Consider the following 27,426-nt stretch of genomic DNA (forward strand, 5'->3'; position numbering starts at 1 on the left):
TTCACATGTCTGCCTTGTTTACATTCAAAATACATTTCAACTCATCTCATCTTATCATTATAATTTTTTTAAATTTTTACAAAAAATATAATAAACAATTCAATTTTTTCAAATCTTAAAACAACTTTATCAAATTTTTATATAAAATATAATAAATAATTTAATTTTTATTTTACTATTCACAAACTATCTCAACTCTCGAAATTCTAATTTCAAACCACTGCTAAACGTGCGAATGCAATATCGCGCACTGGCAGCACTCGCGCAACACCGAACTGTTCCGTCATTAAACGCTCTTTTTTTTATTCAAAAATATTGTTGGCGGGAAATTGGTAGGTGCGAATTGTCCAACCCTACTTGTGCAACATTCCCGCCTCTCTCAATCTCTCTACCAAGCGTCACCCAAACCCAAAATTTCTCAGATCTGGAGTTCCATGGATACTCGCCTCACCGACTCCGAACTCAGCCTAACCACCTCTGCCACCGACTCTGAAAAGTCGTGGCACCTCCTCGCCCTCCTCCTTTCGCTTGGCCGCACGGCTCGCCCCACCGAGCTCGCTTCCCGATGCGCCTTGTTCTCCGTCTCCCCTGAGCTCATCGAGTCCCTCTGCTCAATCCCTGGCTCGCCGCTCTTCTTCACCCGCAATCTCTACGTCACTCTCTCTCCTGTCGCCCTCACTGCTCTCGCGGGGCTCACGTCGAATTCGAATTTGATATTTGACTTGACGCCGCGGATCCGGATGGGAGTGGGCGGGGCCAATAGGTCTTGGGATAAAATGCACTCTTTAAGAATGTACTCTAGGAAGCGCAAGCCCATTTCGTCTTCGGTTTGTGAGCTAGACCCAGTGTCAAAACGAAAAGTGATTTTGAATTCGGGAGCTGGTAAGTAGGATTTCGTTGTATTCTCTTTTTATTCTATTTAGAGACTCTTTGGTCTTTTGTTTTGTTTTGTTTTTTTTCAATTTTGGTGTCAATTTGTTTCATTGGTAATTCTGGTTATTAATCACAGCGGAAGAAGAGGAACCAGCGCGCTTGTGTATACGGAAAACAATTCAATATGTTTCTCCAAAGGTACACTTGAATCAAAGTTATTCGATTCTTTTTTATAGGTTTTGTTAAATAAAATCAAGTGAAGTTTTAGTTCGTTTACTTGCTTTTTCAATATGATTAGGTTTGGATTTATTGCTTTTGTTAATTTTAGACTTTTTGGTGTATTATGTGAGGTTCCAGCGGACGTTTTTTTTGAACAGAGTCAATGTTTAAAGTTGACCACAATTCCAATTTCCATCGTTCTTGCAGCACTGGATTTGGAACTTTTCTTTCGTCATTATTTTACACATCTTTAAAATGGTGAAGGTCCCTTGTGCCTCATTGTGGTAGCAGAATTACACTTGCTATTGTCATCTCATTGGGTAGTGTTGCCCTGCTAGCATAAAAAAGAAAGGATTTATCCAATTGCAAGCGACTTTTGCATTTTATGGTTAGTGTTGAAACAAAAAGTCTACGGTTGTACTTTTCAATAGTATTTAATTATTCACCTAATAAAAAGAATATTGTAATGGCCTTTAATTGACTCTGTTTAGGTGACATCTCCATCTCTCTTCCGATAGCAAGTGAATGGTTTTCATGTAAGCAGTTTTTTCCCTTTCTATTTTCTGTTTTCTCTAATCGTTTGGATTCGAAGATGAGTTGAGATGAGTTGAGATGGATTGTGAATAGTAGTGAGATTTGTGAGTTAAAGTTGATGAATAGTAATAAATAGTAGTGAGATGAGTTGAGATGGGTTGTGAATACAAACCGGGAAACAAAATGTTTTCAAGGTTTTTCCGTCATATCAGTTTTCACAAACATAATTTTTTCCATTTAATGGGTGCAACCAATCAAATCATTCTTCCCAACAGCCTCTGAATCATATTGTTCATGCAGGTACCATTTCATATGACTGACAATATGTGTAGGAGCATAAATGTGCCGCCAGGTGACATGGAAGTAATTGTGAATAAGTTGAAGTTCACTCCCCCCATGTATCCTAATTCCAGTAGAGGTCAATCAACATATAAAGTGAAGAACCTTGAACGTTTAAAAGGTGACAATAATACAAGCATGCTTCTACAAAGGGAGACTAACATGCCAATAATGGCATGTGAACCTGATCCAGGACCAGCTCTTCCAAATACCATTTTGGATAATATAGTTGTTTGTGAAGATGCTGGAAATAATGAAAGTGGTCTCGGAAGTACGAAAAATTTCAGTAAAATATGTTTCCAAGAAGATTTTAAATATAGAGATATATCTCCTTTAGAGTCTGGATATGTTGATGATGGTTTTAGAGCTCCACAATTTAAGATAGTTGAAAATGAAAGAGTTCGGGAAGGCAGGGAGAATCAACAGTTTATTGATTCTGGAAGCCTTCAAGGGGAAACAGAAAGTCTCTTACTGCCAATTAATACTTTCCTTTTGGACATTTTACCTGAAAATGACTCGAAAGAGATGAAGGTGAATTCTTTTGATATGATTTCTTCTTTAGAAAGAGAGCATAAAGCTACACACGTGGAAACTTGGGCTGTCTCTCCAGGAGCTGATCTTTCTGTAGCTCAGAAGCAGTCATTGAAATCCTCTGCAAAAATGAAGACAAAACACAAGGATTGGATGTCTTCAACACTGCATGTTTCCTCCAAGTTTTTGGAGCGTAATAAAGCAGTTAGTTCTGCCAAAGAGAAGCGGCAGTGTAGAAGAAATCAGCCGTCAATCAGCACGGTGCAGAAATTAAAGCGTGATCATGTTGACATGCGTATTAAGGAGAAAAGGGAAAACACTAGTGTTCCTCCCAAGGTAAGTTCTCATCTGGAATATCTGTATCCCATGTTGTACTTGGTTGCCTTTTTCTGTGACCTAACAATTGGGTCTTTAGTCCAATCTATGGAAAGAGTATTGGGAGCCAGGATACATGCCAGTTTCATTAAATTTCTGAGCCAAAGTGAAAAAATGAGCTTAACCACTGTTGTTAGTTTTAATAACTATAGATGCTTACTTTGTAGGATCAACAAGAGACAAAAGTGATTCCAAATTTTGAATCTTATATAGTAGTAGAAGAAGAAGGTTCAGGTATTAAAACTTCAATTACGTTCCTTTTATATCCACCACACCTCTGGTAAACCATTCATTGATATGTTGATTATTGATTGTTTTCACTACACCCAAACTTGCAGGGGGTTATGGCACTGTTTACAGGGCACGGAGGAAAAGTGACGGAATTACCGTTGCAATTAAATGTAAGTGATGACATTATACTTCATAGTTGAATATGAATTATATCTGAAAGTCAGCATTATAATAGTTTGCTTATAATCTTGGACTTTCAACGTACCAAGAGTAATAGTTTGCAGTCCAGGTGAAAAAAAAAAAAAGAGTTTAGCCTGTCTCATCAAATTATGGGACTTGTAAATTTTCCACTTTTTCCACTTTGATCAGTCATGCAACATTCCAAATTAAGTCTTTAATACTGTTTGTCCAAGAAGTACCTTTCCGTCAAAGCTAGGATTGTTACTTCACAATTTTCATAACATCACCTAACAAGAGTTCTATAAACATGATAAACTTCAAACAATGCCCATCGCTATTAAAACTCACCCAAAGTAATGCATGTAAAAAAACTGAAATATCAAAACTTAAGGGAAAACTATAATGTTTTAGAACAAGCCTAAATCCTAATAGTCTATGTGATAAACACTTATCTCAATCTATTATCTGTGGTCTGCAGACTTGTTCTTATCATTACCTAAGACATTAAAAAAAAAAGTCAAATACTTAGGAGTGTACATCATACATTAAGAATGTTATCAACCTTGATTTATCTGAAAACATCTCTATAATGCATTTAACATCACCAACACATTGTCAAAAATATTTACTGTATGATGTTATAACCCTTGTGTGCCTAGATTATATGGAATAAGAGAACATTCATAAAAAGAGATATATTAATTCACCACCATACTTCCTTTCGTTCTTTCTCATAATTTTATAACATGAGAATAATCATAACTTTCATAAACATTCGCATAGCTTTCATAACATAAACATATTCATTGCACATGGATCACATTAAAGCATTTACAAAACTTTACTATCATATCATTCAAAAAATGCATAGAAAAGGGCTTACGAGAAAAGGCATGTAACATAACATGTTGCGTGAGAATTCATTTGAGAAAAAAAGTAACATTTTTTTCTCTTGAACATGGCCATACTACATATCTATTTAATCCATCATAAATGACTCCCTTATAACATGAACAACATAACAGACACTTAATCATGCTTGAATTATTCTCATTTGATCTGTCAATCCATGCTATAATCCATCTTTAAGCATCTCCTAAGGGCCACAAATGTTTAACTCTTTAGAAATGACAACCTTATGCCGCAATACACTTAGGCCCCATTTAGATAAGCAGTTGGTCTCATCTCATCACATTCCATCTCATCTCATCTCAACATCCAAACACTACTCAAACACTTTTCAATTTATCTTTCATACTTTTTCATCTAATCATTGTTAATCATTACAACTTTTCCAAACTTTCATATAAAACACAAAAAGCAATTCAACTTTTTCAAATCTCAAAACAAAAATAATACTAAAAAGTTATATTATAACAATATTTTAACTTTATAATATTTTTATTCAACTTTTTCTTTCTCCTTTCCCAAAACCCAATACAAATCTTAACTCAAACTATTTCACTACCATCTACAAACCATCTTCTAGTATTAACAAATTTCTCATCTCATCTGACTATCCAAACGAGACCATATTCTCCAAAATCCACTCTTGGGTTTTAATCCTTTTATTCTCATTATATTTATTCAAATCTGAACCAATTTATTCTTAACATCTAGGGCTCTCACCTATCCAAACGTTGTAGCATTTGGAAATCGTTTGATGTATGAAATATTAGTCACAAGCTAAAAATCACAATCTGGAACTTGCTGCAGAATTCCACAGTCCAGCATTTGCTGCTTGCAGCATTCATATATAATTCACTATAATTCCAAATCACATAAAATTAGTCCTAAACAATCATCCCGCTTAAGATTTTTGTCATTTGCTCAGTGAAAACCTTAAAGCATTTTAACCCTTGTTTCTTTGAATTCCTGCCATGTTTCATACTATCTAAAACTCATGATACATAAAATCATATTGAGAACTTCAAAAAAAATGAAATTTATTTTGAAGTCTGTCGTAATATTAACTAGTTTATAAAATTTCACAACCAGATTCAAGATGCAAATAGTATCGAGGAGTCAAAGAATTTAAGCCAAAATACCAAATGAAAAGAGAACCATTTTTTCTTCATTCCCATTTTTTTTGGTAAAAGGAAAAGCTCATTTATATTATAGAAGTCAAAACATAATATAGGCGTAACCTTAAACCCATGATTTATAATGGCTCTCTTTTTTTACTAGTAAAAAAAGTTGATGGTACTTGGAAAATGTGCATTGATTATCGTGCACTCAATCAAGTAGCTATCAAAGATAAATTTCCAATACCTGTCATTGATGAGTTTTTAGATGAACTCTTTGGTGCACAAGTGTTTTCTAAGTTGGATTTGAGGGCTAGGTTTCACCAAATAAGAGTGAGAGAGCAACACATTCCCAAAACAGCTTTTAGAACTCATAATGGGCACTATGAGTTCCTGGTAATGCCCTTTGGGCTTACCAATGCACCGGCAACTTTCCAAGGGCTAGGGCTGAGCACCGACTGTTTCGGAGTCGGAGGGCTCAACCTCTGACTCCGACTCCGATTTTGTTGGAGGTCGAATCCGACCTCCGACTCCGACTTCGAGACGTACAGAATCCGCTCCGACAAGTCGGAGCGAAGTCTGATTTTTTGAATTTTTTTTTTTTATCTTTTTTAACTTCATATTTGACCCACTGTTTAAAAAAAAAAATTTATGGGCTTTCAAATTTCAATTTTCTCAACATTACAATCTAAACTAATTAAACTTTTGATTATAACAAAAAATATAACTAAATAAAACAAGTAACATACTAACTTTTGATTAAACTTTTGCTATAGTGATTTTAATTTAGTATAACTATATAATAGTATTAGTATAAATATTATACTACCTATATCACTAATAGTATTAGTATACTAATACTAGTATATCACTATAGTTAATAGTACCCTTTAGTAATATAACTATATTAGTATTAGTTATAGTGATTTAAATTTTAGTATAATTATATTAGTATAAGTTATAGTGATTTAGTATAGTTATAATACTATAAGTTATAACTATAGTCTATATTAGTATTAGTATTAGTTATAGTGATTAGCATATTTATATAATAGTATTTGCTATAGTGATTTTAATTTAGTATAACTATATTATAGTATTAGTATAAATATTATACTAACTATATCATTGATTGTATTAGTACACTAATGTCTAATACTAGTATATCACTATAGTTAATAGTATCATATAGTAATATAGTATTAGTAATTAATACTATAGTAATTTATATAGTAATTTATATATAGGCTTAAAGTGGTTTACTAATTTATATATGGTAATTAATACTATTAGTAATTTATATGAATAATATTTTAGTTATTATACATTAGTATTATATGTTATTATAAATTTATAGATTAGTGTTTACCATTAGTATTACAATATTACATGTTGATGTTATTATGCATCTTAGTGTTTATAGTATATTATATATACATTAGTATTACATGCTATTATATTTATGCATTAGTAATTTAGTGTTACATGGTAGTAATATTGTAAATTTGTAATAGTATGATATTTACATATAGTCATATACTAAACTATTATTAGTCAATTTAGTCTATATATTATAGTATAAATATATTATTTAACTAGTATATTATTGAGTTTAACTAACTATATAAGATATAGTTGTATAAAATTTAAATAATTAATATATAGAAAAACACATCTTTTTATAAAATGTGTAAAATCGGAAGTGGAGGCGGAGTCGGAGGGCCACGTCGGAGGCGGAGGCGGAGTTGGAGGGTTGGAGCGGAGCCGGAGTCGGTTCATCAATGACTTCGACTCCGACTCCGACTTCCAAGAGGAAAAAACCTCCGACTCTAACTCTGACAAGTCGGAGTCGGAGTCGGAGCTGGAGCGGATTCGGAGCGGAGCTGGTGCGGAGTCGGATTCGGAGTCAGATTGTCGGATTGTCGGATTTTTGCTCAGCCTTACCAAGGGCTGATGAATGACATATTCAAACACTTTTTGAGGAGGTTTGTATTAGTTTTCTTTGATGACATACTGGTCTATAGCAGAAATATAGAAGAGCATGTTCATCATTTGAAATTTGTTTTGCAAGTATTAGAGCAACACACTTTGTATGCTAAGATGTCAAAGTGTAAATTTGGGGCCTCTGAAATCGAATACTTGGGCCATATCATCTCAGGTAAGGGGGTACAAGCTGATCCTTCCAAGACTTTAGCCATGGTGTAGTGGCCTAGCCCCAAAACTTTGAAATCCTTAAGAGGGTTTTTGGGCCTTACAGGCTACTACAGAAAATTCATAAGACATTATGGATCCATTGCAGCCCCATTGACCTCCTTGTTAAAAAAGAACTCATTTCATTGGGATGAAACAGCTGCAGTTGCCTTTGAAGCTTTGAAAAAAGCTGTTAGCAATCCTCCAGTTTTAAATTTACCAGATTTTTCCAAAACATTCATTATTGAATGTGATGCTTCAGGCATTGGGATGAGAGCTGTCCTTACGCAAGAGGGCCACCCAATTGCCTTCTACAGCAAGGCCTTGAAAGGTAAAGCCTTATTGTTGTCCACTTATGAGAAAGAGTTGTTAGCTCTTGTCTTTGCAGTGACTCGATGGAGGTCTTACTTGCTTGGCCATACTTTTAAGGTAAAGACTGATCAACAAGCTTTAAAGTATTTGATTGAGCAAAAGGTAGGGACTGAGGCACAACAAAAATGGATCTCCAAGTTGATTGGATATGATTTTACAGTTGTTTATAAGAAGGGCAAGGAAAATGTTGTAGCTGATGCACTTTCTAGAAGAAATGAAGAAGAGTTAGCCACGGTTGCTCTAATATCTTTCCCTACACCTTTGTGGATAGAGGAACTTAAGAATAGTTACTCCTTGTATCCCAAAACTTCTGAGATTTTATCTAAGTTACAACAAGGGCAAGAGGGTCCTAAACATTATTCTTTGCAGCAAGGGTTATTGTTAAGGAAAAGAAGATTGGTTATGATGCCATCTTCACCTTTCCAGGCAAAAATGTTGCAATTCATTCATAATAACCCACAGGCAGGCCATGTAGGCTACCATGAACTCTTAAAAAGGCTAGGTTGGATTTCTTTTAAGAAGGCATGAGGCGAGATATTAAGAAACTGGTGCAAGAGTGTGAAATCTGTCAAGTTAATAAACATGAAAATGTACAATATCCTGGCTTACTACAACCATTACCTCTTCCAGATCTTCCCTGGCATGACATCTCTATGGATTTTGTGGAAGGATTGCCATCATCCAACGGCTATTCTGTGGTGTTTGTGGTTATTAACAGGTTAACACAGTTTGCTCATTTCTTTCCTTTATCACATCCTTACACAACAACTAAGGTTGCACAAGTTTTCTTTTCTGGAGTTTTTAAACTCCATGGATTGCCTAAATCTATAGTTTCGGATAGAGATCCAATTTTTACCAGCTCCTTTTGGAGGCAATTGTTTCTTTTGCAGGGTACTTCATTGGATTTTAGCTCAGCCTACCATCCACAATTAGATGGACAAACTAAGGCATTGAATAAAAGCTTGGAAACTTATCTGAGATGCTATGCTGGATAGAAGCCTAAAGAATAGTTTGCCTGGTTGTCCATGGCTAAGTGGTGTTATAACACTACAACTCACTTTACTACAACTATTATACCATTTGAAGCTCTTTATGGATATTCCCCACCTAAGTTGCTGTCTTATGTGCCTGGTACTACTCGTAATCAAGCTGTGGATCTCTAGTTGAAGTCTAGAGAGGAGATTTTATCCTTGTTGAAGGAAAACATTCATAAGGCTCAACACAGAATGAAGTTCTATGCTGACAAGAGAAGGTCTGAGAGAAGTTTTCAAGTTTGTGACTGGGTGTTTTTGAGATTACAGCCCTATAGACAAAAATCAGTTTCTTTGAGGCATAATATGAAACTTGCTCCTCGCTTTTATGGACCTTTTCAGGTTTTGGAAAAGATAGGATCTGTTGCTTTTAAGTTACAGTTGCCATATTCTTCTTCCATACATCCTGTGTTCCATGTGTCATGTTTAAAAAAGAAATTGGGTCAAGGCATTGCTCCACTGCCAACTCTTCCTCCAATTGATGTAGCTCGATAGATTCAATCAGAGCCTGAATTAATTTTAGAGAGGAGAATGAAGAAACAAGGTAATCAGTCTATTACCGAGGTCCTTATCAAGTGGTTGGGAGCTCTTGTTGAGGACAGTTTATGGGAATCTTTATGGAACCTGGGAAGGCTTTATGCACACCTAGTGGGTAAGGTTCTCTAAGAGATTTTTTATTTTTTATTTATAATGTCTTGTGGACAAGAGTCTTAAGGGAGGGGGAATGTAATGGCTCTCTTTTTAGAATAGTTTATAGAAGACTTTGTCGTGGGTGAGTTTCTGAAGAAGCAGTGGGTTGTAGTAGGAAGTATGGGGCTTAACGGCTATTTGAAAGATAATGGTTATTTAAAGAATTGAAATGGTGCTTTGCGTTTAAGTCTGAAGAAAGAAATGGCTACTTGAAGCGGTGTGTTGCGTTTAATGATACGGGGCATTTTGGCAAATGTAGATAGTCGTTGTTTTTAGTGATTAGTTGAATTAAAACGGCTGCGTTTTACTGTGTAGCCTTAGTATAAATAACAGACTCTTGTAAATGGAAGGGGGAATTGGAAAAAGTAAACTACGAAGTGAATTTTCATTGTTGTAAGGAGTTTGGAGATTACTCGAAAATCTCTCTCAGGAAATCAAAAGTAGATTTCTTTACTACGAAGTGAATTTTCATTGTTGTAAGGAGTTTGGAGTTTACTCGAAAATCTCTCTCAGGAAATCAAAAGTAGATTTCTTGGTTTGATCTTGTGTTCTTTCTGTTTTTCAGTTTTATTGCCTTATTGTTCTTGTTCCTGCACATTACTGGGTTCTTAATTCAGAAAGACCATTATAGGATTTCTAGAAAACAAATGACATACATATATATGCCTTTTTTAAAGTTCAAAATTCTAGGTACAAATATGATGTGGAGCTAGGGTTCAAACTAGGGGTGCAAATGGTCCGGTCTGGTCCGGTCCAGTCGGTTCGGCCTATTGGTCCGGTCCAGTAAGTCCGACCTAATTTTTTTTATTTTTTTAAATAATTAATAAAAAAAATTTATTTAAAATACTAAATTAAATTAAGTAACTTATTAATGTGGATTAAGTAACAAATTCAATAAAAAATATTTTATATGGTCAATGATAATAAATTAGATGAAAATTATATTATTAATTTATATAATTACTATGTAATTAACTAATTAAATAATTAATAAAAAATATTTATTTAAAATACTAAATTAAATTAAGTAACTTATTAATGTGGATTAAGTAACAAATTCAATAAAAAAATATTTTATATGGTCAATGATAATAAATTAGATGAAAATTATATTATTAATTTATATGATTACTATGTAATTAACTAATTGATACTATATATTAGTTAATTCATAGAATATTAACAAGTGTTAATAACATATTTAAAATTTTATATTGTTAATAGTGATAAGTTAGATGAAGATATATATAAAATATTGTTAATTTATAGAATATTAACAAGTATTAATAACATATTTAAAATTTTATATTGTTAATTGTACAATTATTATATAAAAAATATATATAAAATGTTTTTTTTTTTAATTTTTCATTCGGTTCGGTCTGGTCCGGAAAAACCCTGGACCGTGGACCGGACTGAAACTATTCGGTCCTCTAAAATGTGGACCGAGACCGACCGGACCAAGTCTCGGTCCGGTCGGTTTGTTCGGTTCGACCAGATTGTTTATCACCCCTACTTCAAACAAACCTCACGACGTAAGAAGCCGAAATAGAAGTACCTAGCTTGCTTTTTGTTCAAGTGTTGTTTGACCTTTGTTGAGTCGTGGGCCGAATTGCATTTGGGCTTGTAGTAAGTCAGTTAATATATTTACATAATGGGGCTTGGTCCCTTAGATATATAGTTAATTGAGGGCCTATCATCGTGTTAAGGGCAATGTAGTCATTTACATTATTTTTTGTTATTCTTTCTGTTTATGTTAAAGTCCTGGGGGAGAATACTGAGAAGATATACAAGGCTTTTGCCATATTTAGAGGTCCTTGTTTCCTCGAAAAACCAGATTCATTGTCTCTTATTCTTTCTTGCTTCTTTAATTTGATTAGCAATCTAGTGGGTTCTTAACATTTGGCATCAGAGCAATCGATCCCAAGGGGCTGAGCAGTGAGCAATGGCCGAAGGTACTAGATACAAAGAGGTGGAAAAGTTGGTGCTGTGGATGAAACAACATCAGGACCTGCAAAAAGGGTGGAGAACCATTGGTAATCGTTAGATGATTTAGCAATGAAGATGAATTTGTTATTGGAAACACTAATGGGCAAAACCCACACTAGCGACAATAGCATAACAGAGTTCATGAAGAGAAGTTTCAGGTTGAAAGCTTGGGGGCTTTTGGGGGTATGCAGTTTTGCTCCATCAAGTTGGATTTCCCAAGGTTTGATGGCGAAAATCCCATTGGGTGGGTGTATATGCTAAACAATTACTTTGCATTGCATCCTATGCCATACCATCAGAAAATTTTAATGTCCTCTTTTTACATGGAGGGTGATGCATTAGTTTGGTTCCAAGATGCAGAGGAATCGAGCAACCTACATACTTGGGATTCCTTCACTCAGGCACTGCAAATTAGGTTTGGTAGCTCATCTTACGATGACCCCATGGAGGCTATTACAAGGTTGAGACAAACTTCTATTGTTGTAGCTTATATGACCCAATGTGAGGTACTTTCCCATCAGCTTAGGGGTCTTTCAGAAAATTGTAAGTTTAGTTGCTCTCCTAATGGCCTTGAATGCTCAAACCCCACACCTTGAACTCTACCTTTGGATTAACTAAAATCCAGGAAGAGTATATTAACAGCTCCAAGAGGAGTGTTAAGCCATTGAATCGTTTTAATGCACCCTCACCAGGATCCTCAAGTGCAGGAGGGGGCTCGAGTTCATCACCTATTGTAGCTAGGACAGCTTCTAAGAGATTTCCTCCTAAGGGTTCTTTTCCTATGCAAAAGGTGAGTGCCGCTGAGATGAAGGAGAGAAGGGATAAAGGGTTTTGCTACTATTGCGAAGAAAAATGGAATCCAAGCCAAAAGTGTAAGAAGGCCAGGCTGTATGTCATGGAGGGGATAGAGTTTTTTCAGGAAGATGAAGTGGTGGATGGACATGAGTAGTTGCTGGAAGAAGAAGGGATTTTTGCTCAAGGGCAAGGAGGTGAAGCACCTGAAATTTCCTTGCATGCTATTGCTGGGTCTCCTAACCCAAGGACAATGAGGTTGTTAGGAAGGGTCAGGGAGCAATCAGTGGTCATTTTGGTGGACACTAGTATCACCCACAACTTTCATGATCCCATTATTATTTCCAAGACCCATTTAACTTAAAATTCTATGGAACAAATCGAAGTAAGGGTTGCAAATGGGGAAAGAATTAAAAGTGAAGGAAAGCTACAATAAGCAGAAATTTTGCTGCAAGGGCATTTATTGACTATTGGTTTTTTCTTATTGCCCCTGGGGGGTTGTGATATAGTCCTCAGTATGTAGTGGCTCAGAACCTTGGGTCTTGTGTTATGGGATTTTGCTTCTCTCACAATGACTTTCACCTAGGATAAGAAATCAATCATACTCATGGAATTAAACCCCAGCCACTCAAAATGGGTGGATGGAGTTGATTCTGAGTGGCTGGGGTTGTAGTCCCAACTCACTAAAGTAGAAAGAAGAGGAATGCTTCTTCAAATTTCTGATGTGGGGCATGAAGAGGTGGAAGTGGCAATATCACTAGCTGTAGGGGAGGTTTTGCTGAGATTTAGTGGGGTTTTTTAGGAGTTAAAAGGGCTATCTCCTAAAAGAAGCCATGACCATCACATTATTCTCAAGGAAGGGACTGTTCTTATATCTGTTAGACCCTACAGGTATCCTTTCTATCAAAAGTCAAAAATAGAGAAAATAGTTTAGGAATTGCTGGCTGTTGGGGTAATTAGACTCAGTCAATCACCTTTCTCTTTCCCTGTACTATTGGTTAGAAAAGCCGATGGGAATTGGCAAATGTGTATTAATTACCGGGCATTAAATAAGAAGATTGTCAAGGACAAATTTCCTATCCCAATCATTGATGAGCTCCTTGATGAATTACATGGTGCTACCATCTTCTCTAAAATGGACGTAAGGTCGGGTTACCATCAAATAAGGGCAAGGGAGGAGGACATCATTTTAGGACTCATCATGGCTACTATGAGTTCCTAGTGATGCCTTTTTTATTAACTAATGCACCAGCCACATTTCAAGGACTCATGAATGAGGTGTTTCAGCCCTATTTGAAGAGGTTCATGATTTTTTTTTTTTTTTTTCTTTATGATATTTTGATATAGTGTAAAACTCAAGATCATTTAATACACTTGACTGTTGTGTTGGAAACTTTGGCAGAACATACTCTATTTGCCAAAAAGAGTAAATGTAGATTTGGGTGCAAGGAGATAGAGTATTTGGGACATTTGGTCTCAGTTGAAAGGGTAAAAACCGACCCTTCTAAAATTCAGTCAATGGTGAATTGGCCCTTACCTATCTCTCTTAAGTCCTTGAGGGTTCTTTTAGGGCTGACAGGGTACTACAGGAAATTTATAAAGCACTATGGATTGATAGTTGCACCTATCACTGCCCTGTTAAAAAAGAACTCTTTTCAATGGACTATAACAACTTTTAAGGCTTTTGAGGAGCTGAAGACAACAATGACTAAACCTCCAGTGTTAGCCTTAGCAAATTTTTCTAAACCCTTTCTCATAAGGGATTGGGCATAGGGGCTGTATTGATGCTAGAGGACAGGTCATTGACTTATCTTAGCCATGCCCTCAAGGGGAAAGTCCTTGATCTATCTACATATGAAAAGGAGCTATTGGCTCTAGTTTATGTAGTAAACAAATGAAGACCATGTATTTTGGGCAAGCCTTTTATTGTAAGGACAGACCAACAGAGTTTGAAATTTCTGCTAGATCAAAAAATAGGTGCTTCATCCCAACGGAAGTGGATAAGGAAACTAATACGATATGATTTCTCTATTGAATACAAGGGAAGATTTCCAGGCAACCTGAGGTTGAGGGGGAGATTTCCTTAGCAGGGATCACAGTGTTGGACCCTATATGGCTCTAAGATCTCAAGGCCTCCTACAAAACTGACATGGAACTTTCTGAACTCTGCGAGAAGCTACAACAAAGGCAACTTTTGGACCAGGGATCTACTTCGGTGAATGGTTTATTGCTGAAAAAAAGGGAGAATTTATTTATAAAAAAATTTCCTTTTCAAGGCACAAGTCTTACATTACACCCATGACAGCCCTTATGGAGAGGGCATGCTAGTTACCACAAAACCCTTCACAGGGCCAAGGCAGACTTCTATTGGCCGGGAATGAAGGACCTCAAACTTTACATCAAGGAATGCCATACTCGTCAGAAATGCAAATCATAAAATATACACCTTGCTGGCCTACTTCAAGCCTTGTAATTCCCAATAAAAGTTGGACAGACATCTCAATGGACTTTGTTGAGTCCCTACTATCATCCAAGGGATATTTCGTAATTTTGGTGGTGTAAACTGCCTTACAAAATATGCACACTTCCTCTCTCCCATCCCTACACTGCAACTATAGTGGTTCAACTCTTTATTTCGCAAGTCTTTAAGATCCATGGAATGCCCTCTACTATAGTCACTGACAGGGATGTTACCTTCACAAGGTCTTTCTAGAAGGAACTTTTTAGGCTACATGGCACTCGACTATCCTATAGCTCAGCCTATCACCCTCAATCTGATGGGCCGACTAAGGTTGTAAACAGGGGAATTTAGCAATATTTGAGATGCTTTGTCAGTCACTATCCCAAGGAGTGGGTGACTTGGTTACCATGGGGGTGTGAAGATAAATGTTGGTATAATACTAACCTCCACTCTTTCACCCAACTCACCCCTTTGAAGCCCTATATGGTGTCCCACCACCCACTCTTCTACAGTACGTTGTAGGGACTACACAAAACTCAGAGGTGGACTCTCACCTAAAATCTAGGGAGATCTTAGCTATATTGAAAAGAAATCTACTCACAGTGCAGGCATCCATGAAGAAACAATATGACAAGAAACATACCATGAGAGAGTTTAAAGTGGGAGACATGGTATACCTCAAGCTTTAGAAATATAAGCAACATAGTGTTGCCCGTCGCCCAAGTTCCAAACTTTCCCCTCGATATTTTGGCCCCTTTGAGGTTTTGCAATGAATTGGGGAAGTAGCCTACAAACTGAAGCTGCCGTCGGAGTCCTTGGTGCATCCAGTGTTCCATGTGTCTTGCTTTAAGAAATACTTGGGCCCTGTTTCCAATCTTACCTCCGCTTGACCCCCATGGGGCCCTCCATGTTGAACTAGTGTATCCTGCATCGTAGAATGACCAAGTTTCAAAATTGACCGTTGATCGAATTATTAGTTAAATGGAGTAGGGAGCCTAAAGAGAACTATACCTGAGTGCCGATTGAACAACTATGTTGGCAATTTCTTGACCTTGAGGGCAAGGTCTTTTGAAGGGAGGGGGGCAGATGATGTGGAGCTAGGGTTTAGACAACCCTCACGACATGAGAAGCCAAAGTAGAAGTACTTAGCTTGTTTTTGTTTAAGTGCTATTAGACCTTTGTTGAGTCTGTTGGGTTTGTGGAGATTGGTTTGTTGTTGTGTTGGTTTGATTTGATGACCTGACCCAACAATAATGCGTTATGATTTTTTAAGGAGGCTTGGGCCATGGAGTGCAGATGAATAACTAGCAGAAAGTTTGCTTGATGTTTGAGCGAAGCTCAAGTAGAGAGTTAGTTTGAGACTCGCTCAAGCGAACGTCGGACAGTGGGTTCGCTCGAGGCATGCTTAACACTCTGTTCAAACGAATAATGCAAAAAAGTGAAATTAGGGTTGTCGCTATGTGACACTATAGATATGTACTTAATTAATAGTATGTGTTTTGAGTGTTCTGAACAACAAGAATTCGTCTCAAAATATATTTTGTAATTCCTCAGTACAATAAAATTATTTGTAGCTCTGTGGATGTAGGCATATGTTTTAAACCACGTTAATTTTGTATCGTGTGATTGATTAACTTATATTTGCTTTTGCTTTGTGTGTCATCTTTTTCACAACAAAGTTGTGGGCCGAATTGTATTTGGGCTTGTAGTAGCAAGTCATTTAAAAGATTCACATGATGGAGCTTGGTCCCTTAGATAGTTAATTGAGGGCCTATCATCATGTTAAGGGAACTATAGTCATTTAAATTTTTTTCTATTATAGTTTTCTGTTTATGTACCGATCGAATGTTCTGGGGGGAAATACAAAGAAGAATTACAAGGCTTTTGCCATATTTGGAGGTCCTGTTTCCTCGTAAAACCAAATTCATTGTCTCTTATTCTTTCTTGCTTCTTTAATTTTGATTAGCAATCTAGTGGGGTCTTAACAAAATACTTTCTCTCATTGAGTTGCGATCTAAAAGAACTAGATCTTCACCAATTGAGTTACTTGAAATCCTAAGACTTTCTCTCACACCAAAATGTCTATTATCAACTTAAGACTAATGCTTCAACTCCCCTTAATTTTTTTTTTCCAATTCAGTTTATGAAACCCTAATCCTAATTTGACTACAAAACCACTGTTTGACATGTGGCCTTTACAAAAACTTTTCTTTCTTTCATTATACCCTAATTCTTATCACAATGAAGGTTGGATAAGCCAATAGTGGAAATTCAAGTATGAGTCGTAAAAATCTCAACTTGATAACATTTGCCTAAAACGAGACCTCCACAAGTCATAAAATTTAATAGGGTAGGCCTAACATATCAAATGTCAAAATCTAATCATTGGTTTGCCAAAGAGCACATTTAGGTGTGGTTTGGATAATGAGATGAGATGAGATGGTTTTAGATGAAAGTTGAAAGTTGAATAAAATATTATGAGAATATTATTTTTTTATATTATTATTGTTTTGGGATCTGAAAAACTTGAATTGTTTATTATATTTTGTGTGAAAATTTGAAAAAGTTGTAATGATGAGATGAGATGAAATTATGTAACACTTTCACTATCCAAATGGGGCTAGTTTTTGTAGAAAAAACTATAATTTCGGATGTAGCAGAATTCCTAACCAATGTCACTCTCTTTGCATACAATCATAGTTGCATTTTTTAATCTCTAACAAAACTATCCTTTAACCTTGGATCAACACTGTAGTTCATGTTAATCATGCTATGAATAACTTGACACATCAAAATTTCCAAAACCTTTATGTGCAAACCATGCTTACCTTGAAGTTTCTGCTTTTCTCCCCTCTTGGACACATTTTTTTTAAAGTCCGTAGGGTTTAATTTGGTTGCTTGTTATATGCTTCTTTAAGGGTTTTTATCTCTTTTAAGGGATTGCCTAATATATGCCACTTGAAATCTCTTTTAAAGTGGTTAGTACTCCAATACATGAGAAGGATACTTAACGTACTTTCTTAACTTCGATATGTGAAAGATGTTGTCAATGCTCGATAATCGTGGCAGTTGCAAGTCTATAAGCTATTGCTTTGAGCCTCTCAAGTATCTCAAAGGCCGTATGCATTTCGAGCTTAGTTTTCCCTTCTTTTCAAACCTCATTGTCCCCTTTTAATTATACTTTCTTTCCAACTTCTGATTGTAACTCTTGTCGTTGACAGTATGCATTCTTCTTCTGTCATTCTTATGCGGCTATGTCTTTTAGAGATGATATTGATCTTCTCACACATATCTTAGATTATTTTTGGACCAAATGACCTCTGTTCTCCAATGTCATCCACGTGTAGAGACGATTGACATTGTACACATGTAGGATTTTGTAACGACTAATGACCTAAGGAATGGCCTAGTCACATTTGGGTTTACATTCCAAAACAAATTTGAAATGTGGGGTTTGAGTTGTGCGACCTGCAACAAAATGGCCTAACAAGGACGTTCGGATTTATGAGGGAAGATTGCAATAGCTTTGATTGAATATAGGAGGCAAGCAGAGGGGATCTTCTATTGGCTAAGAGGGAGAAGTTCTTGGTATTTATAATGATTTCAAGGAACTTCGAATTGTTATATTAATAGTCTTGGTAGAGTATAATTTTGTACTTGACTTGGGCTTTCTTGGTCATTATATAAGATGGTGCTCCTATGTAATAACATCATTAGCATTTGCCTACTTGCACAACTTTTTCAAAATCAAGAAATGAGCAAAGAAATAAAAGGGAGTGGGTGGGGTTGGAGGTATTGGGGTCCTTTAGACTTGGGAAGTGATTGGCAACCAAAATCCCCTCAAAGATTTTGATAGTTAAAGACATCTTGTGACGTCCCCAACTCTTGCTTGGGATTGGACAGTGACTGAGACGCTGGGACATGTAACATAAGGTTACATACTCCTCGTACATGACAGATAATATGCTATGCACCTAAGTACACTAGCAGTATGAAATAACGTAGCAGCGAAAAAATAGTAGAGGTCGGATAATCTAAGCAACGCGATAAGCAATTGCAAAGCACATGTTACCGTACTAATATCATATCCCAACATTGCCCAAAACATAAAACATGTATCAGAAAGATATAACGTCCCAAAATCATAGAGTATAGTTTAAATCTCCCAAAACACAGGACCTCTTCAAAACATAATTCTACAAAAGTTGAGGTCTAAAATCATAAGTCCTATTTCCTTTTTTTTTTTTTTTCACAAAATAACTTTAGGTTCCCGTTCTCTTCAAGAGGGTTTAGGCTTCACACGTTTTTCCAAGGTCTTATCTTTGTCCCGATTGTTACGCCGTTTGAATTCCTCAATGAACTCAAGTATACCAGTGATCTCCTGATCGATGGCCTCGAGTTGCTCCAGGATGGAGGGCTCAGGCTGACTTACATCCATCTTAGGCATGATCCTCTCCGGAGGAGGAGGTGCTATTTTCTTCCTCTTGGTCATGGTCGTCATTTACTACACCTGTCACAACTTCTACCATTCCGGTTGGGGAATGGTAGTGGAAACTACCACAATGAGATTTCAAGAAATTTCAACTAGTAATCACACAATATACCACAGTTAACACAAACATACAAGAGGTATATCATGAAATTCGTGCATGGACATGTACTTGACTTATGCGCTTGACCAAAACTTGACTTGTAACAACACTTAACTTTTCAGAAAAACTTCTTAACCTTTCTTACTCACGTGATCTTAATTAGAACTTGTCTTATCAGAACAATATTTGCATCGAGTGATCCTTATCACATAAGCTCTTATTTTGTTTAGAGGGTGGATACAACACAGTTCCCCTTAGCACCGCGTGTTCCTGCTAGTTACCGCACCATCAACGGTCCGTATACCATGATGAATACGTTATAAACAGAGATTCATATTAACTCGACCTTACTTCGTCGGGTTACGTGCCTTATGCACCCACTAGCGTTAGGTGCTTCCTTGCTTTGGCATTCTTTGAAAAGAATCCATTCGAGACTCGTCAACGGTACTTTTTCGATCCAAGAGTTACTCCTCTATTCTTAAGCACTCCAGAGTGGATAAAGGAGTTCCATTAGGACATTCCTCCGCCCTAACACTTGGGGTTGTGATAAAACTTTTAAAACCCTTTTATTTGAAAACACTTTTCTCTCAAATGCATGTGACATGAGACTTATAACATGCTTATTTACACTTGACATATGACATGTGAAATGCTGTGCATGAAATAATCAAGCATAACATGTTCATTTCATAGTATGATAACATAAACCACATGAGATATCAAAACATATACATGAACCCATAAAAAAGGGTCTTGGCCGAAACATATAAATGCAAAATAAGAAGATTCATCACTTAAACATGCTTCTTCTTCAAACATAATTGTTTAGAAATCAAAGCAAAACGAAACAAAACATAAAATCATGGTATTTGGCCAAGATCCAAAACTTCTAAGACATGGTATCGCCGAATCATCAAGTAACACAACTCGACCACAATGTTTTCCTTAAAACCGAAACATGCATAGGACATTCTTGCCATTTTCATCTTAAAACCGAATCATACATTCATGTAATATTCATATTCCAAGATCATATAAGCATATTCAAATCAACAAACAAGAAATAGCAAACAAAGCAAACATAACAATGAAAGGATTTACACAATCATATATAAATATTAATCAAGAGTAAGTTGAGTATATACTTACAAAAATCCATGTAAAGAAATACTAGCAAGCTGTAAATCTGAATATACTACATTAGAAAGAGTATCTAAAAACCCTATTTTGTGTTCTTGAGTGTGTGAGGATATCTAGGGCATCGCTTGATCTTAAACCAGTCGGCTTTTAGAGTTCTTAGGTCAAAAGCCCCTTTATTCCATTCATGTAGTAAAACAAAACCTAAAGTAAAACTAAAATACATGTGGTGGTCGAAAACATGGAGGATGAACTCCCCCCACTATTCGGCTTCAAGAGTTTCTTAAAAACCCTAAGTCATTTTTCAAGAAATCGGGTAGAAAGTGTGTATTCTATTATTTGGAAATCTTATGAGATTTGAATCTCACTTTTGGATTGAGAAAGTGACTTGTGTGTGTGGAACTAAGAGAAAAACTGATCCTTACCTTTCCTAGTCTTGAGGGTGGCGAAAACTTCTCTTGAAAAGGAACCCTCTTACTTGGTTGGAAAGAAACCGAGAGAAAGTAGTGGAAATCTCTAAGTGGTCGTGTAAGAGAGTGTGGAGAGAATGAGAGCATGTAAAAATCCGAAAATGGCAAAAGGGGAAAGCCTTTGGGCGTGTGACTCCTCTCCCTTTTTATAGAATTTTCCTCAATCATTCATTGGTTGTTTTGAAGTCCATTGCATGCAAGACAAGTGGCCCTTCCCTCTTCCTTTTTCTCTTTAGCCGAAATGTCCCTTGGTTTTCCCCAACATTGGATTTCATTGGGAAGACAAAAAGCTTGGGTGGCATGTGGGTTCTTCTTCCCTTGGCCAAAACCCTCCCTTTTTCCTTTTATGCCCTCCCTTTTCTTAAGCAAGTGAATATCTCTTCAAGGGTACTTTTGTAAAACCTCTCATGCCTCTTCCTTTTTCCTACAAGCAACCTTTGGCATGGGTGACAAGTGGCATTGGGCATGTGCCATTGCCCAAGCCTTCTACTCCTTCCTCCATTTCCCAAATTGATGTTTCATCTTCCTAGTGCTCCTTCCCTAGGTGACTTCTCATGTGCTATTGGTCTAAGGATAGTCTAAGTGACAAGTGGCAAGTGAATGAGGTCCTTGAGAGTGTGTTAGCCGAAACCCTAAGGGCATATTTGTCCTTTTATACAAGAGTCCTTTCATCTAATCTTCTAGAAGCTTAGTGCATGCGTGACACTTGGCGAAAATTGACCAAATTTGAAATCCTTTATGCCCCCCTTCAGTTTTCCATGCAGATTTTCTAGAAAAGCTCTATTTCTCTTCCCTAGACTTCACTTCCCAAGAAATCTACCTTGGAACTTGAATTTGGGCCAAGACAAGGGTCTAGGCATGTGGGAAGATGGGCTAGCCGAAAATCCCTTAGTCTTCCTAGGTTCCTTTTGTCCCTTGATTCATCTAGAAGGTTTCTAGTATGTTGACAAGTGGCAATTCCTCTATGGTAGGCGTCCAAACCACTTCTTGGTGTTTTCCTACACTTCTCTCTCCCTCTTATCCCACTATCAAGTCTAGATTCGAAGTGTAACACTTACATGACACATGGCACTAGTGACTAAGATTTGGGTAATGGGCCTAAAGCTATTGGGCCTTAGAGTCACTAAATCATAGACTCTAAGGCCTTCCAAAGTAACTAAGGCCTTCCAAAGTAACTAAGGCTCTTAAAATGCCATGACAACCAAGAATGAATTCTATGGGCCATGTCTAGACAAACTCGGGTCATCACACGTTTTCATTCCCAAACATATTACATCTATAGTATAAAAACTCCTCAAATTTTCCAAAACACCAAAACTCAAAAACCCATCTCCAAACAATATTGTTTTATTATTATAATTGTATAAAAGGCAAGATGGCATCAGCCACCTTTGGTGGCTGCCTAGCCACTAGGGCTGTCCCAGATCAGGTCACGCCCTCAGTGGTCAGGTTAGGCGGCCAAGATTGGGCCGCCTGTGGTGGCTCCTCCGGCCGTTGGGTGGCCAGAGAATTATGGCCACCACAAGCAACTCGATCTGGGTTGCCTCGTGGCTACCAAGATGGCCCCCTCATGGTGATAGGCTACCCCTGGGTGACTTCTTGGTTTTTCTAAAAAACTAAAAATAAAAAACAAAAATTTTAAATTTTTTTTATATATCCTCCATAAAACCCATTTAAAAATTTCTTACATCTAAACATATTTGCAATGGGTACCACCATTTTATAAAACTTATTAAAACCTGATCCCAAATTTTTTTTTACAATTATTCACAAACATCCGATTAGAGTAACGATACACCCTCAAACAATTTTTATGACTCCGTTCTAAATGGAGGGTGGCTATACAAAATTTGAAATTCAAATAAAACTTAGTATTTTTTATGAAGTGGCATTATTACCTAGGTTTGTTGTAAAATAATAAATTGTAAAATTGTTGTATGAATACCATTATTCTTAGACTTATTAAGTCATCCTTGTGATGGTATGGTTGCATGGTAACGATATGATTGCAAATACTGTTATGGGGAATAGCAAGCATGTTGACAAATTGTTGTGTTAAAATAAATAATATGTTTCTGCTGATTTCATTTTCTCATGCATTAGCTTCCATGCCATAATCATGTCTAAAATAGGCTGTTTTACATGGACAATAAAGAATGGCTAATACATTTGTTGGACATGATATGAGTTGGATTTAAGTATGAGAGATGCATCAAATATGCCCTTTAATTTAGTTCTTTGTTACTAAGTAGTTATGTTTGAGTGAGGTAGAATGCTGGACATCCTAAGACGCATATGTACCTCATTTTTGCCTCATATTGAACTTAATGTATAGTTAGATCTTTAGCCATATCTCTGTGTCCAAACCAGAAGAGTTTGACACCTAGATGCGTATTTGCACCCAGCACTCAACCCCAAATCTGTATGGTGTAGCCAATGACATCACAAAAATTCCACTACATTTTGTGTTCTGGAGGAATAGTGGGGTACTAAAAGTGTGAGACACTTGATGAAGAGTAGGGGTTGTTTGGGAAGTTAGAGAAATTCTCATCTCATCTCAAAACTTCTCATAATTTCCTTTCCAAACGTCACTCAAACACAAAATACTTCTCAATTTCAAATTTTCAACCTTTTCATCTCATTATAACTTTCCTAAGATTCCAAACAAAACACAAAAAACAATACAACTTTTTCAAATTTCAAAACAAAAATTATATTCAAACAATTTTTTGACTTTATAATATTTTTATTCAACCTTTTCTTTCTCCTTTCCCAAAACCCTATAAAACAACTTAACTCAAATCATTTCACTACTATTCACGTAATTCTCATCTCATCTCATTACCCAAAGATGCCATGTATTGATCTAGTTTTATTATAATGGATCTGCAGGCCCTCATGCAAATGCTCATAAGCACCATGTTAACAATGAACTGAAGATGCTGGAGCGATTTGGGTAAGGATTTCATTTAAGTTCACTTAGATTACTGCATTGTGTTCTGAAGCCAAGAACTTGTGATCTGATATGCAAATGTATTATTTTAATTCAGGGGTAAAAACTTTGTTATAAAATACGAGGGTTGTTTCAAGAATGGAAATTTTGATTGCTTTGTTCTAGAGCATGTTGAGCATGATAGGCCTGAGGTAATTATTGGATGCTCTCATCTATTCTTTTCCATTTTTCTTTTGGTTATTTTGTTTTTGATGATGACTGTGCCTACTTATCTACTTATAAAAAACATGTTGACTGTGCCCTATTTTCAGGTGTTAAAGAAAGAAATAGATGTATTTCAGCTCCGGTGGTATGGCTATTGCATGTTTAGAGCGCTTGCAAGTCTCCACAAGCAGGTAAATATAGTTTACACGTATGTTTTGCATGGATTCGCTTACTTCTCACACGTTCAGGGTTTTTTTTTTTTTTCTATGCAGGGAATAGTTCATAGAGATGTTAAACCTGGCAATTTCCTTTTCTCTCGCAAGGCCAATAAAGGTTATCTTATTGATTTCAACCTTGCCATGGTTAGTTACAGTTTTCCTGTTATACTAGTGTTCCCATCTAGTTTATTTTACCGATATTCCTCAATTCTCCAATATAATTTAATCTTATTGGTTCATGATTGTGTTTCTTTACTGGTTTTTATAGGATTTGCATTACAAGTATGGGAACACCAGTAAGCCCTTCTTTCTCTCCAGTTCGTGTTTTAATCTACTGTATCACGAATTTATTGTAATGACCATCTGATTGTGTAATGCGTCCAGTTTTAGTTCTAATTAATTCACAACAGCTAGTCTGACAGAAAAAGAAAAGGAAAATAACTAAGTTGACCCTTGCTTTCTAAACCCTATCCCCGCCCCCCTCATACCATTGATACCACCCCAAAAATTATATGCTATATATATAATTGTTTCATCTGATGCCTTCTGGTCTACTTTCACATGATCAGAGAATTCAAACTTTCTGTTCATCTATATACTTTTATAGGCAAGTCAAGGATGGGACGAGATGTTAGCATCAATCATGTTATGGTTCCCAATTCCAAATCTGTTTCTCCAACCAAAAGTGGGAAGTTCCCAGCTGCTAAAACTTCAAAAGCAGTCAATTTGGAGAGAACAAGAGGTTCAAAGTCAACTTTAGATCCAAAGGATCTGAAAAGAAAGGTGTACGGGCAAGCAAAGGTTTATAATGACTTGGGTAGTTGGAATGCAATCAAAAGTCAAGAAGCAGATGGCATGTCAGGCATAACCTCAGCCAAGGATGTGACAAGCACCAGGACTCCTCCAGCAGAAAGGTGGAGGGAACCTATGCCATGCCAAGGTAGGAAGGAGCTCATCAGCCTGTTGCAGGAGGCAATGCAAAGCCCAAATTGTGAGGCAAAAAGTGTTCCATCTCCTATGAGAAAGAGAGTTTCTGCCTCTCCTAGAGAAGTGGATAGCAAGCTTGTATATATTACTCCTATGCCCCTGCATTCAACTGTAATTGATGTTACTGGTGCTGGCTCAACAAAGAAAAAAGGTTTGTTTCTTGCAGTATTGGGACACTGGACTGAACAAGCTGTATTCTTCCCATTGATTATGTTTCATTTGTTATTAGGGGATGGAAAGCAGAAGAGAGAAGGCCCTTGTGTTGGAACCAAAGGCTTCCGGGCTCCTGAGGTGAAAAAATATAAATGAACCTTAATAACTGATTAATTTGCTTTATAAACGGTCTGTCCTGTTGCAGCATCATGCTGCCTAGACTTGAAAATTAAGATGCTAGTTGAGTGAGCTTCAAGCTCTTGTATCATTAAAATTATCTAGTTTCTCAAATATAAACCCTATTGTTTCCTCAATTGTTGTTTTCAACTGGAAAGGTTGAGCTGACGTTTTTAGTGATAAATGCAGGTCTTGTTCAAGTCTTTACATCAAGGCCCCAAGCTTGATATCTGGTCTGCTGGGGTCACCTTACTGTACCTGATTATTGGAAGAATGCCTTTTTTTGGTGATCCTGAACAGTAAGAATCGTTGTTCGGAAGGCTTTTTGTCTTGGTATTTCTTCATAATCCATTTGGCCAACCATAGCGCTATTGCTATTTTCAGGAACATAAAAGACATAGCAAAGTTGAGGGGCAGTGAAGAATTATGGGAACTTGCTAAGCTACACAATCGTGAATCCTCATTCCCAGTGGTATTCATCATTCATAATAGCCATTTGGTCAGTTATATATTAATTTGAAGATACCTTGTATTGAATAGGATCATTTTGACGCAGGATCTCTATAGTACACAATGTTTGCCATCCATAAAGTTGCAAGATTGGTGTGAAACAAACACAAAAAGACTAGAATTTCTGGAGGAAATTCCAAAATCCCTTTTTGATCTTGTGGATAAGTGTTTAGCGGTGAACCCTCGAGTGAGGATTGGCACAGAGGAAGCTCTCCAGCATGAATTCTTTGCTCCATGCCGTGAAGGTCTGAGAAGGGAGAGGCTGCGGAGGCACGGTTTTAACCTGGATTCTGGAAGTAGCCAATCTTTATATACACAAAGCAGCATTGAACCTGTGAACATTTTTGGGGACCAAGCTTGATCAGCGTTATGGAGGGTTTCCGCTTTTTTAAGCCATGTATTTTGGCTCTCAACCCTTAGGTTTATGATTTCAATTTCCATTGTAATGCTGCAAAATATCAGCCATGCTTTTTCCATTTAGCTAGATTCCTTTTATCACCTTGTATAGTTTCCTTTTGTAGTTTTGTATCTCTTTCAATGATATGAATTCAAATTAGAATGGCATGAAAAGCTGCCAAGTGCTAAGATATTGTAGAATTATAGAATAGAGATGTCTAATCGATGAGCATTGTTATATACTATATTCCTATTTTACTTTCATTCCACTTTATAATTGTGGCACTTTCATCACTCTACTTATGTCGTTCGACTTCTACCTCTCCTTTCTCTCTTCTTTTGTTCTTCATCTCCTCTTCCATCGTCACCCTAACCCTATAGTAGGCAGAACGTCTTTTTCTCTGCCTCATCTTCTTCCTCTTCTCTTCTATCCACTTTTTCTTCTTGAAGGTATGAGACACCCACGGGCAACGACATGGTGTGGGTTTGAGGCCACGAACGACCATGGCTTTAAGGAGACCCAAGGCCAGTTGTGGCCATGGTTCTTTGCTCAAACTCAGTGTGTAAACATGAGCATTTACAGAATTCAGAATGCAGAAACAAAATATTTTATTTCAAAATGCAGAATCAGAATAATATTTTCATAATGCAATGTCAGAACATGTTATCAAAAATATTAGAGCGAAAGTTCGAAAATATTTATAATCAAAATCCCTTTAGCATAGCATAAATTGAAACATCACATCTTATATTATCATATCAGAACAAATACTATGTTTAACTCCCATGGTAGGGTTG

General features: G+C 36.6%; 1 protein-coding gene across 1 annotated transcript; it reads left to right on the forward strand.

The window, feature by feature from the left end:
- Positions 1 to 321: 321 nt before the first annotated feature.
- Positions 322 to 26,852, forward strand: LOC121236053. Its single transcript, XM_041132545.1, has 15 exons — positions 322 to 882; positions 1,010 to 1,071; positions 1,927 to 2,832; positions 3,039 to 3,105; positions 3,210 to 3,272; positions 23,923 to 23,986; positions 24,081 to 24,174; positions 24,295 to 24,378; positions 24,460 to 24,549; positions 24,674 to 24,701; positions 25,013 to 25,543; positions 25,622 to 25,683; positions 25,912 to 26,021; positions 26,107 to 26,194; positions 26,279 to 26,852. Exons 1-15 carry the CDS (start codon positions 435 to 437, stop codon positions 26,591 to 26,593), a joined length of 3,012 nt encoding a protein of 1,003 aa, XP_040988479.1. The 5' UTR covers positions 322 to 434; the 3' UTR covers positions 26,594 to 26,852.
- The last annotated feature ends 574 nt before the right edge of the window (positions 26,853 to 27,426 follow it).

The sequence above is a fragment of the Juglans microcarpa x Juglans regia genome, chromosome 6D (genome assembly GCF_004785595.1).
Source record: "Juglans microcarpa x Juglans regia isolate MS1-56 chromosome 6D, Jm3101_v1.0, whole genome shotgun sequence".
Classification (NCBI taxonomy): domain Eukaryota; kingdom Viridiplantae; phylum Streptophyta; class Magnoliopsida; order Fagales; family Juglandaceae; genus Juglans; species Juglans microcarpa x Juglans regia.